Here is a 16,726-nt window from a genome sequence, read left to right as displayed (position 1 = left end):
TAAAATGTTTTAATCATGGTGAAACAGTAAGTTTATTATTTCAACCATTTTTTTGTGGTGATGTATGTGTATAAGACTTACCATTGAGCATTAAGAGTACAGTTCAGTGACATTAAATACACCCACACTGTCCTATGTGATGTGTGTACAGTTGCCACCAGCCATCTCCAGGACTTTTCCTCATCCTAAACTGAAGCTGTGCCCACTAAATCCTAACTCCCCACTGGGCAGGCTGCCAGGCATGCTCAGCTAAGCCGACAGACCTGGGACAGGCCTTGTCAGGATTGACAGGTAGGGAGAAAAACCTAGAAAGTGGAGAAGAAAAAGAGAGGAAAGGAAGCACTATTGACGGAATACTTCCGGTGGGCCAGGCTTCAATAAGTTCATTCACAAATGTAATCTTCACTTAGTCCTTGGGGCCAGTATCTGTGATTGGTTTTGTTAGCTCTATTTTCTAGAAAAAGAGACCAGGCATGGTGCAGTGAATTCCCTTGTTAAGGTCTCACAGCTGGGAGTGGGGGACTAGGGGCTCTGGCCCCAGTCTGCTGACTAAAATCTGTGTCTCTTTGGAGCATCAATTGCCGGACCTGCCTAAAGATGATGTGGCTTTTCACTTGCCCACTGTGCTGTCGCAGCCAGGCTCACTGACCCCACCCCCTGCCACCCCATGAGCATCACTCCCCCCATGAAGTCCCCCACCACTTTGATACAGGGTCTTTCCTTGGAGTGGTAGGCTTCCAGAAGGGGCCCTATTGGCATTTACAGATAGATTTCCTTTTTATTTAGTGTTCAGACGTATTTTCAATCATTAACCTTTTTCAGAGAACAAGGGAAGGGACACTCAGCCACATGGAGCCAGGACCTAGAGTAAAAAGCTTATTAAACCCCGGGGACACAGTTAACTGTTAACCAACAGATAAAACTAGAGGCCTTTCTAAGTCAGTCTTGACTTAGACCAACTGACTGAAAAACTTGGGGTCAAACAGAGGTTCTTACTCCTCATAGGAGGTCTTAAAATATTCTATAGACTGGACCCCACCCCAGGGACTTTTATTCACTTGAACTGGAGACAAGGGTCAGGGGATTTTCCCCCGAGTGGTGGAACAAGTGTTGGAATGGGACCATGGTTCTTCCTGCCTCCTGGAGTCCACACTGGGAATCTTCCTGGATTCCAAGGATGACATCCCTCAGTGCTAATGCTGAGTCAGTAAACCATGGGTGGAGACCTCTGGCTGCCTCCTCCTGCTCTGGACTCTGCCTCTGTAAGGAATCTGTGGCTCCCTTGCTGAGCACCCAGCCTCGGGCAGCCAGGAGGAAGCAGAAGCCCTTGTTAGTTAGGTGACTTTGACAGTGTCACACTTAGGAGTAGCTGGCTCCAAGTTGACCATGGCCACTTCAGAAGGAGCTTGATGTCTTTGTCCCTCTTCTCCCACAAGACTCAGTACAGTTGTACCATTCAGCTCCTTCTCACTCTTTGCCCCTATGTAGACTATGTCCCCTGAGTTCTTCATTCATTAGGCAATCACGCCATTTCAGCGTCACTTCCTCCATCAGTCCTCTGACCACTTGAGCAGAACAGGTCTCCTGCTTCTGTGTCCTATCAGACTTCTGGTTTCCCTTTGTGGTCTGTCATGCATCATGCTTGCTCATTCCTGTTGACTCAGGGCTGGCTCCTGTACTGGGCCACATCTGCTCAGGTCACATGAGGTTTCCTCATTGCCTCAGAGGTGAGAGCTGGCACGTGTGCTGGTCCGTAACGGCTGTGCGGATGGAATGCATGTGCACTTGGTATAGGTCATCCTTCCTGAGGTTAGACTATGAAATGCCATCTAGCCCCTGTTTGTCCCGGTTCCCTCCAGTGTCTTAGCCCCAAAACCAAGCAGAGGACAGCTATTTCTAATTAACCATTCATTGGCCTTGTGTGGCCAAGTGGCTTTGAGCCTCTGTGGTATTTATAATTATGGTGTTGGGAAGACTAGAGCAGCCTCACAGAGTCACTGTGAGGACTGGATGAGCTAATAATGTTAGTGTAGGACCTGAACAGAGGAAGCACCCAACACAAAGCACTTCACCAAAGGAAAGGCAGGGAGTTAGGATGGAATGGCCTCATGCAGTGAATGGGTGGTGTGCGCCATGTTTATTGTGCTATAGGGAGCTCAGAGCGCTGTAGGGGTTCAGCCAGATTGGCTGGTGGGGTGGGGTGGGCTGTGGCTAGGCTCTGTGCTTCCAGCATATCCTGGTCTGGATCACCATTTCTGCTGGGGTTTGGCTCTCAGGAACTGCCCTTCTGTGTCTCCCCCAGGTACATGTACCCGTCAATGGACCAGCTGGCTGAAATGCTTCCTGGGGTCCTTCAACAGTTCGGGTAAGAGCAAGAGGCGCACTCCCCTATAGTTGGCACAGACAGGTGACTTCTGCCTCCTCGTATTCCTTGACCCTGACCAGGCCTGACCACTAAGGTGTAGGTTGGAGTTTAAAGATAGCTCATCGCCAAGTGTGCCCACTCTTCCTACCATCTCAACAGCCCGCTTTGCCTCTCTTGAGTGGTGACATCTCATAATGGCAGCACTCAACATTCTGTCCTTGCCCCCTGTTCCTCCACCCCTTCTCCTTCCTGTGGAATGTTCTGGAATAGGGTTGCCTGAGACCTTAGCTTCTCTCTCCAGGCTGTCATGTTGCCTGTGCAGAGCAAGGCTCCTGTCTTTCTCTCTTGAGCATTTTGTAGGGTGATAAACCTCATGGTTCTGGTCCAAACTGCTTTCATTATAGGTTATAAAATCCAAAATAAAGCTTAGGCATGAGAAGAGGCAACGCCTTAATGGGCCTTCCTGTAATGTCAAGTGTTTCTCAGAGCCTTGGAAGTAACAGGAGGGAAACAGGGAAGGAGGCGAGTCTCTACAAGATCATAGCCTCTGTGGAGTCAAAAATCTCCATGCATTCCTGTCCTTAAGGACACATCTTGGCAGTGTGATCTGTACTGTCTAGCTTGTCAGCTGCCCTTATTGAGAATGAGAATAGAGCTTCCTTAGGGACAAGGAGGGGACAGTGTTGAGGAATGGGGAGACTTCATCACAGCTTCCTTTGGTGACACGAATCCTCACTTCTACTTTCAGGCTGAAGAGCGTCATCGGCATGGGCACAGGGGCAGGTGCCTACATCCTGACCAGATTTGCTGTAAGTTTTGATGTTTTTAAACATTACATTCATTATGGCAGCTTTGGGGCTTGAACTCAGAGCTTCACACTTGCTGGGTAGCCTCTGGACTCCTTGAGCAATGCCTCCAGTCCTAAAAAATTACATTTTAAATAAAATTGATCCAAGATTTAAGGAAGATGTTTGGAAATGCATCAAAAAACTCAAAAGGGGAAAAAGAAATGAGCCGCACTTCCACTTCCTGAGGGCATGTGTGGTGTAGGACTCAAATGTACACACCAACAGCTTTGCTCTTCCCTTCACTCAGTATCACACTGGACTGTCCCTTGGCCAGGGCCTTGTTCACTGAGCAGTGTGTGGTGGGCAGCCTCCACACTGCTTTGTGATAGTTGCACGGGTATTTGTGATCCTGTATACTTGGATCCAAACTGATTCTAAACTAGAATCCCACACATGTGTAAATGTGACAATTGTCACTGTCATCACTGTGGACACATATCCTTGTTATCTTTATGGAACAATCATAAAATGGGGCTCATTCTATTCAGCCAGTGGTACTTTGATGCCTCCTCTGTGCCGCATTTTGCTGGAGGGGAGAGATGGGGAAGAAATACACAGTGGTCTTGACATCTCTGCTCTGAGCAGATGAGTGAAGGTCCCAGCTGCATCCTGGGCACCTAAGTACTTCCTAACAGTAGCAGAGTTGCAGAGACTGTTTCTGGCTGGCTTATGTGGTGGGTGGGATGTTGTACCCATTTGGCAGCTGGGGAAGCTGAGGTGTAGTGTGGTAAGGGATTTGCCCAGGCTGGTCTGAGAGGCTGTGTGCTTCCCTGCTCTCCACAGTTTCTTCTTTGCACTCTCTCAAAGACCTGATGCAGTTTGGACTGAGTTGGAACCATAGTTTTGCACTGGCAGTGCTGGGGGCCGTTGATGTGCCCTGTTGAAGCCACCTGCTTCAGGGTCCCACAGTGGTCATTTTAAGGGTGCTTCTGTATGACATAAAATTCCTAGGATTTTCAGTTGCTTGGCCATCTTTCTCACCTCCTGTCTCTGTTTGCAGCTGAACAACCCTGAGATGGTGGAAGGCCTTGTGCTCATCAACGTGAACCCATGTGCAGAAGGCTGGATGGACTGGGCTGCCTCCAAGGTGAGGCTGGGAGCTGGAGGGAGGAGGGTCCCTGCATGCAGACAGACATGCTCACACAGCTCTGCCCTGAGGAGCTTCTGAACCTAGAAGACCCCTCTTAGCCCCACTCCTCCACTCTCCACCCCCAGTAACACTCCCAGTGAAGAGAGCAGCTTTTCTCTGCTTTGCTTAGACTAGCGAACACAGCTGCCATGAATTTCTATGCAGAAGGTTTAAATAGAACTGTGCTATCTCCTCCAGGGGCACCACTGGGAACCAGTCCCTGAGCCAGCTCCAAAAGCATTGGTAGGATTCCTAAGTGTTTGCTTGGTGCCTGTCCTATGCTGGGCCTTTCTCAAATTGCTGACTGTCTTGAACAAAATTTCTTGAAATGAACAAGACAAAAAAGGCCTCTTAGGAATCCACATGTTCTAGATGGAAAGTAAATGTGCATTTAGTGCTGGCCAGGTGCTCAAGTTCTCCATAGCAGTGAGCTAAGGGCTATGAAGAGCTAACTGCATGGTGGTTCCAGTCTGTTTCACTCTACCTTGCACAGTTCTCATGGCCTCCAGGAGGTGGGGATTCTTCTAGCCTTCGCATATAGGAGGAAACTGAGGCTCAGAGTGGTTACGAAGTCATCCAGGGTCACACAAAGTTAGGCAGCACAACTGGAATAGGACAAACATGACTTTGACTCTGGGCCATTGGCCTGACCCCTGTAGGAGATGGGCTGGGCTTGGCAGCAGGATGACCATGGGGTGAGGGGAGGGTCTGAGCTGCTCAGGGAGCTCCCCTGGCTGATGTAATAAGGTTCTTGGATTATCTTTTTTAAATGGTTAGGGCTTTTTTTGTGTTCATGTGTGTGTGTGTGTGTGTGTGTGTGTGTGTGTGTGTAAAGTCCTATGTTTGCCAAGAAGAGGGGTAAGCCATTGCAATTGGAATAGAATGAAGCTGTTTGGGCAGGTGGGCAGGTGTCTTGTTGAAAAAGTGTGTTTTCACTAGGTGTTGGGTGGCTCTGAGGATAGAGGGTGTGAGGGCTGTGCCTGTCCCCATTTCTGACCCTGATCTGGCTGCTCTGATGATGCATTTCTTCCTGGAGTATTACTCCAGAACTCAGGCACCCTGCCCTTCTGTCCACGTGACATTCGGGAGCCAGCCCTGTTTTTTATCTGATTTTCCAGCAAAGGAAGTGACATTCCAATCAGCCCCTTTGGCCCCTGGACAGCTGTTCTGAGCCAGGCGTGAAGGGCTGGGGACACTAATACTGGCTGGAGTGGAGCCTGAGCAGCCCTGGGGTTTTAACAACTGTACCACAGGCTGTCCAGGTGCAGCCTTGGAGAAAACCGAGCTGAAGCAGTGGGCCACTGTGACACCACATGGTTGTCAGAGACTGTGAAGCCTCTCATGATCCTCACTGTGGCTGGAAACTCTGATGTTCTTGGCACCCTCCAGTTACAGATGTGAGGTTTGAGGTCCAGAGGTGTCAGCCTGCCTAGTGCTACACAGCACTAGTGGCTGTCAGCAGTCAGCCCAAGACCTCAGGGCAAGAACTTCTCTCCCACCAGTCTCTACTGATGCCCAGTTGGTCAGAACACATTTATGGAGTTTCTGTTGTATGCCTGGCAGTTTGGATCTCTTGCCATGTACCTACAGTTATGGAGCACCAATTGTATACTAGTATTTATGGAGCTCTTATTATACACATAACCTCGTTTTGGGGGAGAGAGGAAGAAAAGAGGTCATTAGTGAACTTAGTAGCCTCAGTCAGTTCACAGAAGGGCTGGGAGAGAAAGCTAGTGGATGGTGCAGAAGGGACAGCCAGGCCTGAGCAGATCCTGGGGTGGGTATGGGGGCTCAGTGTGTGTGTGTGTGTGTGTGTGTGTGTGTGTGCTGAGGACTTGGTGAGTCTTTGGTAGGCTGAGCAAGGTTCTGATTCAGTCCCCACCTGCTGTCTACCTCCTGTGTATAGGTTCTGAGATAAAGAACTAGAAGGAGACCTAGGCCGAGCCTGCCAGTGCTGCAGGTCTAGTAAGGGACTAGGGGCAGAAGCTGAGATCCCATGGGATTAAAAAAAGAAAAGCTCTCTTAGACAGCTTTCCAGCACTATAACCAGTACCTGAGACAATAGACTTTTAAAGAGAAAAAGGTTTATATTGGCTCCAAGTTTTGGAGGTTTCAGTTGATGGTCCCACGGTAAGGCAGCATATTATGGTGGGAGTGTATGGCAGAGCAGAGCTGCTTGTATCACAGCCAAAAAGCAGAAAATAAAGGGAAGGAGAGGCCAGGCTCCCACAATTCCCTTCAGAGCATACCCCCAATGACCTGAAGACCTCCCACCAGGCCCGGCCTCTTAAAGGTCTCACCACATCCCAATAGTACTTGCTAGGGACCAAGCCTCTAACACAAGAGCCTTTGGAGGACATTGCAAATTTATGGTGTAGCAGGGGGTGGCTGAAGACCTGGGTGCTGGGGGAGCTTGCAGTGCCACTCTGCCCCCAGGGCTAAGGGCTTTGCTGACCTTGTCTCAATACCATGATGGCCTGGTTTCTAATCCACCTGCTTTCATCCTCTGCAGATCTCTGGATGGACCCAGGCCCTGCCAGATATGGTGGTGTCCCACCTCTTTGGGAAGGTGAGTGACACAGCCCAGTGTCCTGCTATTTCTACTGAGTAGTTAGCTGTGTGTGCTAAGCACCAGGGTGGGTGGTGACAAACAAGACACAGTCAAGAGGGCCCTGGGTAGCTGCCTGGGAAATAGTGTGATTTACTGAGCCATGATCAGTAAGCCATTCATTCTCTGTCTTTCTAAACATAGATCTTTCTAGAACATCTTTCTCAAAGAACAATATGCTGCACATATTTTGACAACACTTGACGTAAGATTTCCATCACTTCCAAAATTTTTCTTGTGCCCTTTGGTAACTCCCCACCTTTTCCTTGCCAGATCCCTTCTGCTTTGCCTTTTGTCTCTATAGACCAGGTCGTGATGCTTGGATGTCTCTGTAATGGACACCATGCCATGTGCACCCTCTTTTTTGGCCTGGCTTCTCACACTCTGTGTGACTACTTTGTGATTTTCCCGTGTCACTGGCTGCTGTCAATGGTGCCTTCCATTTTGATGCTCAGTAGTGTCCCATTGGATGGGTGGCCATGCTTGATTTCTGTTCACTTAGTTATGGATACCAAGTGAACTGGGCTTTGCCCGGTTTAGGTTATTACGAATGAATTCCACACCTCATGGAGTTAACTGTGTGCTGGGCACTGTCAAGTAGAGCTTGGAGCTTAGGAGCACTGTGTCCTGTGAGATGAACACTGTTTTTGGGATGAGGAAATTGAGACAAGACAACTTAAGTGATGAGGGTAAGGTCTCACAGTCAGGGAGATGGGTGGTGGGGATTTATTTGAACCTATGTGTCTGATTCCAGAATCTAGCACAGTAAGGCACTGGTGTCCCGTGCCTCTGATCCTACCTGGCTCTTAAATGGGCTGCTTCTGTGCAGAGTCACCCCATAGTGGGTGGGCAGAACTGGTCCCCTGGGCAGTGTGAGATTGACCAGGCCTGATTTCTCCAGCCTTAGTCAGGGATCGCAGCCAGGGAAAGGATGTGCTGTGGGCTCTGATTCAAGTCCAAGGTCTATAAAACCTCTCAGTTGCCCAGACTCAGGTGACCTGCTTTTACTGTGAGCTGCTTTCATACATCTGTCAGCCCCTGAGCTGACGAGCACGACTCCTGTACCCTCCTGAGTCTCAGGGCAACAGAAGATGCCCCACTTTGGAGTTGGTGAGGGGAAGCCCCTGAGTTTGGTCATTGTATTAGCTCTTACTGTGGCATCCATGAAAAGCTGCTGGAACCAAATGGCTTAGAAGGGAAAAACTTATCTCTCACAGTTCCAGAGCCCAGTCACTAAACTGAAGTGTGGGACAGGACTGTATGACCTTCACGGGCTCTGCGGTCCCTACTTCCCCAGCTTCTGGAAGCTGCCAACTTTCCCTGGCTAATGGCTGCATACTCTGATCTCCATCTCTGTCTTCACGTGGTTTTCCTCTGTGTCTGGTCCAATCTCCCTCTTGTTTTTCTCCTGGGGACACTTGACACTGTATTTAGGGTCCAGTGGGATATGGCAGGATTGTGTCTCACAATCCTTCATTGATCACATCTGCAAAGATTCTTTTCCCCAAGGAGTTTGCATCCACAGGTCCGGGGTCTTCTGGAGGCCACGGCAGTCCACTTGCTCCTGTGGCTTATTTCAGCTTGTGATGCATTTTCTCTGCCCTGAGTAATGGATAGGAATTTGTCAACAGTCAGAAGCAGCGTCTCTGTTTCCCTGAAGAAGAGGGGTCGGGGATGGTGTTAAGGCCACCTGACTGTACTCAAGTCACTTGGAAGCTAGTGGTCAGGCTGTGGTACCATCTGGTGCCCCCAAGTTGGTGCAATTGCATTTTGATCAGAAATCCCTGTGTTGTTCTTCAGTCTACTTTTTCCTAGTTTTTATTTGAATAGATGGTGAGGCTCCATACTGCCTAAGTGATTATGGCCTGGAATATGGGTATTGTTCATTTTTGGTTTAGTTTTGAGACCAGTTCTCTTCGTGTGTCTCAGGTTGACCTGGAACTTGCAACTCTCCTGCCACAGCCTTCCAAGTACCAACATTACAGGCATGCACCACTGTACCTGGCTTGGTTGTGGACTATTTTGACACAATTCAAACTTGACATTGGCTCTTTGCTTCCCATGTCCCTGATCTGGTTGACCCTGGTCCCATCAGACCCATTTGTGAAAATGACAACACCTACTGCTATATAAACAAAGGCCAAAGCACACCCTTACTCCCTCAGAAAACCCCGAAAAAAAGGAAGACTGGCTGACTTCTGCAGGGCTCCAGTGGCCTCTCTGGGGCTTGAGAATGACCTTCTTTCCAGTAACATCTTATTGCATGAGTTGATTCAGGTTTTCAAGCTTGAAAACTTATTTTCAGCTCTGTCCATTAAGATATAAGTGCTATGCTGTGCACACTGGTGAAGGCCTTTGATGCTACTCACCAAGCAGAGGTAGGAGGATCATTGTCTGAGGTCAGCCTGGGCAAAAGCACAGAACCAATCTGAAAAATAAACTGAAAAAGCAAAAGGGTCAAGGGTGTGACTTAAATTATAGAGCACGCACTTAGTAATCATGAGGTCCTGAGTTCAATCCCCCCAAAGGAAGAAATAATTGTTGTCATTGGTATCTGATGTCAACTGTTTGCCAAAGGTTTTATGTGCACCCCACTGTCAACTCCTGTGTTCTGGGAAAATAGGTGACATCACCTGAGGGAACTGAGGCTGGGAGAGGTGAGAAGATTCACCCGAGACAGGGGCAATGGTCGGGCTGAGCTCTGTCCAGAAGGAATGACTTCGGACCAGGATCCCCACTTAAGGATCTAGAAGGGCTTGCCTTCTGGGTGTGGGCTGCTTCTTGCCCCCAGCTGACAGCCACACAATACAGATACCAGTCTGCATTCCAAGCTCTCCTCAGGCCCCACAGCTGCCTTGTGCATTTGACATCATGGCCTTTTCTTTGTGCCTGACTTGCCTGGGGAGCGGAGAGAGCAGTGAGCAGCCCCAGTCACACAGTGAAGGCCACTTCCCCGCCTCTTCCTGCAGGAGGAAATGCACAGTAACGTGGAGGTGGTGCACACCTACCGCCAGCACATCGTCAACGACATGAACCCAAGCAACCTGCACTTGTTCATCAGCGCCTACAACAGGTACGGGGTGCAGGGTGGGTCCAGTCCTGCAGGTCACGAGTGGGAGGTGGGGAGAAGGATGAATCCCTAGAACTGGAGCAGACAGGGTGAAGGTCAGAGGGCCTGAAGAGCACACCTGCTGTAGAAGGTGCCTGGCATTCTGTGGCCTTTGTGAGGATGGGATCGCTACCCCAAGCCACATGGGGCCAGATGAGAACTCCTAAGAAAGGCTACCCAAAACAAAGCTGGGAGACCGAGAGCAAAGCACTGTGGGAGGTGGTGGAATCCTGGTGATGCTGTCAGATGGGGGCTCTGGCCAGGACAGGGATGGCAGTGACACTCTAAAGTGAGTACATGCTTTGTACTCCTATAAAAAGCATAACACATTTGGGACAAAATGAGGTAGGCACTGCTGGAAATGCAGGAGTCTTGCTGGTCCCTTAACCACTTCTACAGACACCATGTGACCTCACACAGACCAGGTTTGCAGGTGGTCTTCTAGAATGGCTAAGGGTGGAGTCCAGGCTCAGCACAGGGGAAGAGGGGCCTCTCTGGGGTGTGTCTGCCCGTGTTAATGATGTATTTGTTGCCCGTAGCCGGCGGGATCTGGAGATTGAGCGGCCGATGCCGGGAACCCACACTGTCACCCTGCAGTAAGTCACTTTTCTCTCCAAGCTTGTGGCTGCAGCGGCACCCTCCCCCCCCCACACACACACACCTGTCTGTTTCACTTGTTCCCAGCTGCTGGCAACAACTGGGAAGCCAGTTGCTGGGTCTGGCAGCCCTGCCACCCTTGGGGAGGGATGCTATAGACCGAGAAAGCTGTATGTGTTCCACCTGGGACTGAGTCAGTCCCTGTCTGACCCAGGGTTCTCCCTGTACAGCTGGCATCAGTCCACAGGATGAGCCCTTGACCAAGACTGGAGCCCCTGATGTCAGAGGAGGAAGGCTGACTGTTCCCCTGCCCCTCATTAAAAGCATCTGCTATGTCAAGAACTAAGCTGAGCTTTGCTTCACCACACCTAGAAATAAGTCCTGTATTGTTTCCTTTATCACTCATGCCATTCCTTGTCTCCATCTTGATTACTGACAAAACCCTGCTTTTCCTTCCATCAGGAGATGACACTTTAAAATAAAAACAAATCAGGGTGCAGAAATTGACCAAAATTTATACTAAGGTATAAATGACTACCAACCCATTTTATCCTAAGAGCAGAGCATAGGATGGTGTACTGTGATATAAAAGGAGCAAAGAGAAAGGAAAAACGGTTTTTAAAATCTTGGTCCAGTCTGGCAAGCCTAGGAGTGTGAAACCCTTCAAATGAACCCTGTGTTGACTCCTCCTCTCTCCCTCATCCAGGTGCCCTGCCCTGCTGGTGGTTGGGGACAACTCTCCTGCTGTGGATGCTGTGGTAAGTGGAGCCCAACCACAGTCCAAGTCTGGTGGCACTGTGTGTCATCTCCCCGCCCACCAACCCCTCACACCAGTGCATGGGATCCCCTCTAAATGTCATATTGGCCTTTGGGTGGAGCCCAGCCCTGGCCTCTCTCCTAGTGGTTGCTGTCCTGGCCCTGGCTGCCTGGCCATCTGTCCCCACCTCAGGTCCCTCCCCCTGCTGCCCTGCTCCCTATGGCGACCCTACAAATATGGGCTGCTTAATGCCTGGCTTCCTGGCCAGTGACTCTCCTTGCACTGGGCACCAGGTGCTCTTTCCAACTGGATTGGTGCCTGGCCCCCTGGCAGAGAAGGGAGGCACTTGGGAAGCCAGGCTTGGGCAGAGCTTTCTGGCTTACTTCACCCTCAATTTTCACCTGCAATACTGAGGAGTCAGAGAGGACTACCTTTCTGATGCCCCCACATCTGGGGGAGGTGAGACACTTAGGAACTATTGGTCAGAGTCCTAGACTGATAATATGTCTTAGGCAGGTGGACTACAGAGCTTAATTTACAGATGGTCATATAGTAAAGGCATATGGTGTCGTGGTGACCATGAAATGATCACAGGATGCATCAAGAGAGATATATCATTCCCCAAAAGGGAGGAGATAGTTCTGCTTTGTGCATTTTGAGCATCACAGGTTACATGTGGACATTCTGTTTCATTCTGGATGCTATTGGTAACAGGGCCACTAACAAAATGAAGACAGAACCAGCTTGGTGGATGTGGTTTAATATGTAGAATGACTGTCAGAACTGGGCTTGTTAAACCTGTGGATCTCTGGCAGCAGCTGGTTAAGCACAGCCTCCCTTTGCCAGATGCTCTGGAGGTAGTCTTCTAACAGTCATTCCAAAAACACATCATCCCACTTTATTGATGGGGAAAATGAGGCTTAAAGAAGTTAAGTAAACCTGTGCAAGAACACACAGCTATCACTGGGATCAAAAGCCACATCTTTTTAACCTCGAGGCCCATGTCCTTTCTTCCTTGCTCCAAGGAGCCTCAGGGCTTCTGATAGTCATGCAGAGTGGTGGGGAAGCGGGGGCAGATCGTGACTGGCTGCAGGTAACCAACTGAGTTCTCCTCCCTGTCCAGGTGGAGTGTAACTCCAAGCTGGACCCCACGAAGACCACCCTACTCAAGGTACGGTGGAGACAGCAGGGTCTGCATTTGTGATTTCTAAGAAATTCTCAAGCATTCTGAAAAATTGAGTAGCACTTGATTGAAGCAATGCTGTGGTCAAAGCCACAGAAGCAAGGAGTGAGAGCTGGGCGTGCGGCCAGGTCTGCAATCCCAGCACACACTCGGGAAGCCAATGCACAAAGGTGGAGGGTTCAAGGCCAACCAGGGCTACATAGTGAGACCCTGTCTCAAAAATGAAAGAAAGAAGAATTTACTGTCTGTATTTACAAATGTCTGTTGGTTGCTGGTGGGCTAGCTGAGGCTGCAAAGATGAGCATGTTTTCCTCTGGGACACAAGAGTCTAGGTGCTGCCAGCCATGTGGCTTCAGGGAGAAATGGATCAGAAGTGACTGGGCCAGGATGCCCCTAGGTGTGTTCTGCCTGTGCAGCAGACAGACACAGCTGCTGAGGCCAGGCCAGGCTAGGCTTTCTCTAGCAAGGTCCCAGGGTATATGGCGTACACACTCTTGCAGCTGGACTTAGGGGTCTATAGCAGCCCCATCCTGTGCACCCAATCACAACTGAGACCCACTGTTGAGAGGGCAGCCAGATCTGAGGACATGGCACAACAGCGGAATCCTCTCCAGGGCCTCCCCAGCCCAGGTGTCCTGGAAAGGGAGGTGACCAGGAGGGACCTGTGTGGCAGAAGGTAGCTCCCTGTAAGGGGTGGGACAGGGAGGCAGCTGCTGTGGGTCCTGCTACCCCACTCTTTCGAAGTGAGTGCCTTTGTGAAGTGCCTCTTGTTGACAAGGACAAGCCCTGCCAGGGCACTTAACATTCAATTTCCCAAAGGAAATTATGAGACTGGAGGTCCCCAGGCTCCAGGCCTTTATAATGATGCCCTTTGGGGTCTCCTGTGACAGAGTTCCACAGTCTGGGTAGCTAAAGATGACTGAAATTCCCACCCTTAGTATGTGGGCCCAAGTATGCTCTGCCTGCAGGCTCTGAAAGGTCCTTGCCTGTCAACCTCTGTTGTCACCAACAGGCAGGCCTCTGTGCTCTTTGGCGTGTGGGCCTGTCACTCAGATAGCAGTCTCTGCCTTCACATGGTTTCTCTCTGTGGGTCTTTGGGTCTGAGCTGTATTGTTCTTTTCTTGTATGGACATCAGTCAGTAGGTTCAGGTTCCACCCTGATCCAGTGTGGCGGCATCTTACCTTGCGCACAGCCACAATGACTGTATTTCCAAATCAGGTCACATTTGAGGTAGGAACCTCAGTGAATCTTTTAGGGGAGGTGGAGTTCAACTACAAAGCAAGGGAAGTGAGCCAGGTAGCTATTTGATAGTAGGTTTTGGATCAGAACCCACAGTCAGGCCAGCTCTAGTAAGTAACCCAGTCCGTGGGGTGTCACCTGCGTTCTCATTGGGCCAACGCTACTACCCAGGTCAGCATGGTTTTGTGGCTAGGACTTGGGATGTGGCCTTGAGGTGACCACAGATTTAGCCACTCTCACTGCTCCTGCCAGGCCTGTTTCTCTTGGCCCCCCACCTTCCCTCACCATCCTGGTTCCCGAGTGCCCCCCAACCCAGCTCAGCCCCATTCAGGATGAATGTCCACACTGCCTGGAGCAGTCCTGGTGATTTGGCAGTGGCCTGAACTCTGAAAGTCACAGTATTTGACAAGGGCAGCCAATCTGGAGCCCTCGAGGCTAGAAACCTTCAATCTAGCAGCCTCCTTTTGAGGAAAGAGGCTCATGCATTGGAACCTGGTCAGGTCAGATGGGTCCTGGCAGGAATCTTGCAAGTCCCTTGAGCTCTCTTTGGCTCACTCCAAAATAGGACTATTGTACTTTCCATGCTCTTAGGGCTGGAGTGCAATGATCTGTAGAGCCTGGCATCTAAGTGTGGTTGCCAAGGAGACAGTCTGATGCTGAGAGGATAGGAACCAATCAGCAGCACCCTTGTCAGGTGGAGGTGGGGTGCACCCACCTGTGATCCACCTTCCACAAGGTAGCAGGCAGGTAGGCGCCTGTGTGAACCCGGTTCACAGAGTGTGTATTGCCTTGGTGGTGACTGGCACTAACAACTTCCCTCCCTTCTAGATGGCAGATTGTGGCGGCCTCCCGCAGATCTCCCAGGTGAGTGCCCCGATGGCTTTTGTATATAACACCTGTCACTTCCTTCCAGTGGATATGCCTCTGTGACCTGTTAATACTTTAACCTTAGCACCTCTCTGTGATGTCAGCTGATAGTTTGAGGAGAGTTACTGCTTATAAAATGTGTGTGCACGTGGGGCTCACTTGTTGTCCCTGTGGGGCAGATGGCACTGGAGTTCACAGACCTAAGCAGTCACAGCGTGACCACAGTGTGTCAGATTTTTGGTGTGCCTGCCCTGGCCAGGGGCCCTGGGAACTTAAGCCCATAGTGGAGAAACATAAAGGATATGAAACCTAATTGTGTGTGTTTGTGCTTTTTTCTACATTCTCTTCACTTTCTATCAGGATAATCTTGTATTCTATCTTAAAAATGAAATATTACACAAATCTCTTCTGTCTTCTTTCTCCAAATGCTGGCTTGCCTCCTACTTCTTTTCTCTATTTAAAATAAAGCAGACCCAACCATTGCCAGTACTGACGGAAGCTGTTTTTAAACGCCATGGTGGGAGATGGGCTGGGACCAGCTTCCAGAACACCAGCCCAGTGAGGCCCAATTCCTATGTGACTTCTACCTCCCCCTTCAGGCCAGGTGAGGGTTTATAAAGTCCTTCCCCATCCTTGATCAAATTGGATCCTTGAAGTAGTTCTCAGAGGAGGAAGAATGAGCATTTTATTCCAATGTCACAGAAGAGGACACTGAGGCTGAAGGATGAGAGACATTGTCCGTGGTCCCCCAGTGAGGCCAGCAGGTGTTCTCAGTGCCAAGTCTACCCATCCTGAACACAGCTGTCCCTTCTCTTCCACCCTGACCTGCACACTTGTCTCTTTTTTCCATTGTCACACAAATCCCAAAGGGCAATTTTTGCATAGCCAAAAATTGGCAGGAGTTGTTGATGTGGGGTGAGACACACTGCCTCTGCCAGGGGCTTCTCACTGCTGGGGAGAATGAGAGACAGAACACTGGATTTGAGGGTCTCCTGACTCCATGCAACTCCTAGTGTAGACAGAATTGATCGCTTGAGAGGAAATGGGGTGACTTTCTTCCGTTCACTTCTTTTTCATCACCTTTCTCTTCTTCCTTTCTTCTGCTCTCTTATCTGTTCCTTTTTATTCATCTGTCTATGCATAGGCCCTTCCTTCCCTCTTCTTTTCTTTTCATCCATCTGTTTCTCCATCTTTCTTTCTCCCCTTTCATCCTTCTTTCTGTCCGTCATTGGGGCTGGCGGTGAACTGCCTTGAGAACATGGGTTCTGGCTTGGAAGTCCCCAGCTCACCTGGAGGACCTGCCACTCATTGGTTACTGAGTAGATTATCACCTCACCACGTCTGCTCAGCTATGTTACGTGTATCCAGTAGCGGTGACCTTGTAAGGTACATGTCAGGATCAAAGGCCATGATGCAGCAGAGCCCTCAGCACACCGAGCAGCCCCGTGATCCCCATGCAATTCTGTGCCAGATGCTGCCCAGGGTATACTGTCTACTGTCATCCCTGCATGCACTCAGCAGGAAGTACAGTGCTCAGTGCTGTATTACACGGGAGGAATGGAACCTGGCTCGTACAAGTCCTTTAATTTGTCCACCTGGCTACAGCTATGAAGCAAATTTGAGTTCTTTCTCCCTAGACAAAGCTAATTTCTTCCCCACAATTAGCCCATAGTATTTCTTTTGCTTTTGTGTTTTGTCTTGACAACTTGATGGCCCCTGCCTTTGGCCAAGATCTCTCAGAGGAAAAGGTGGCCCCCAGCCTCCAACCATACTTCTCTCTTTCTCTCTTGCAGCCGGCCAAGCTCGCCGAGGCCTTCAAGTACTTTGTGCAGGGCATGGGATACAGTAAGTATGGAATTCCTCCTCCTTGGGAAAAGTGTGGGAGAGGAAGTGTCACACACTGGCCAAGTTTGAATGAGACTCCCCTATCACCAAGGCCAGAGATAGCCTTTTGGACATTGGGCAGGGCCGAGAAGGAGATATTTACAGTTGTTTGTGGCTGAACAAAGGAAACCATCTGAGA

At 49.9% G+C, this 16,726-nt stretch overlaps 1 protein-coding gene across 3 annotated transcripts in view; it reads left to right on the top strand.

Annotated features, from left to right (window-relative positions):
• The window catches only part of Ndrg1 (N-myc downstream regulated 1), a 50,917-nt gene that overhangs the window by 29,563 nt on the left and 4,628 nt on the right, over nt 1-16,726 (top strand). For all 3 annotated transcript variants that reach the window (XM_020174465.2, XM_074069263.1, XM_020174463.2), the window contains 10 exons: nt 2,303-2,365; nt 3,114-3,174; nt 4,214-4,300; nt 6,855-6,911; nt 9,920-10,023; nt 10,599-10,655; nt 11,363-11,414; nt 12,537-12,584; nt 14,665-14,700; nt 16,497-16,548. In XM_020174465.2, coding sequence (XP_020030054.1) covers nt 2,303-2,365; nt 3,114-3,174; nt 4,214-4,300; nt 6,855-6,911; nt 9,920-10,023; nt 10,599-10,655; nt 11,363-11,414; nt 12,537-12,584; nt 14,665-14,700; nt 16,497-16,548 — 617 coding nt within the window. The remainder of the gene's footprint in view (nt 1-2,302; nt 2,366-3,113; nt 3,175-4,213; nt 4,301-6,854; nt 6,912-9,919; nt 10,024-10,598; nt 10,656-11,362; nt 11,415-12,536; nt 12,585-14,664; nt 14,701-16,496; nt 16,549-16,726) is intronic.

The sequence above is a fragment of the Castor canadensis genome, chromosome 3, assembly GCF_047511655.1.
Source record: "Castor canadensis chromosome 3, mCasCan1.hap1v2, whole genome shotgun sequence".
Taxonomy (NCBI): Eukaryota; Metazoa; Chordata; class Mammalia; order Rodentia; family Castoridae; genus Castor; species Castor canadensis.
Note: the sequence above shows the minus strand (reverse complement) of the source record. Positions and strands in the feature narration are given on the sequence as shown.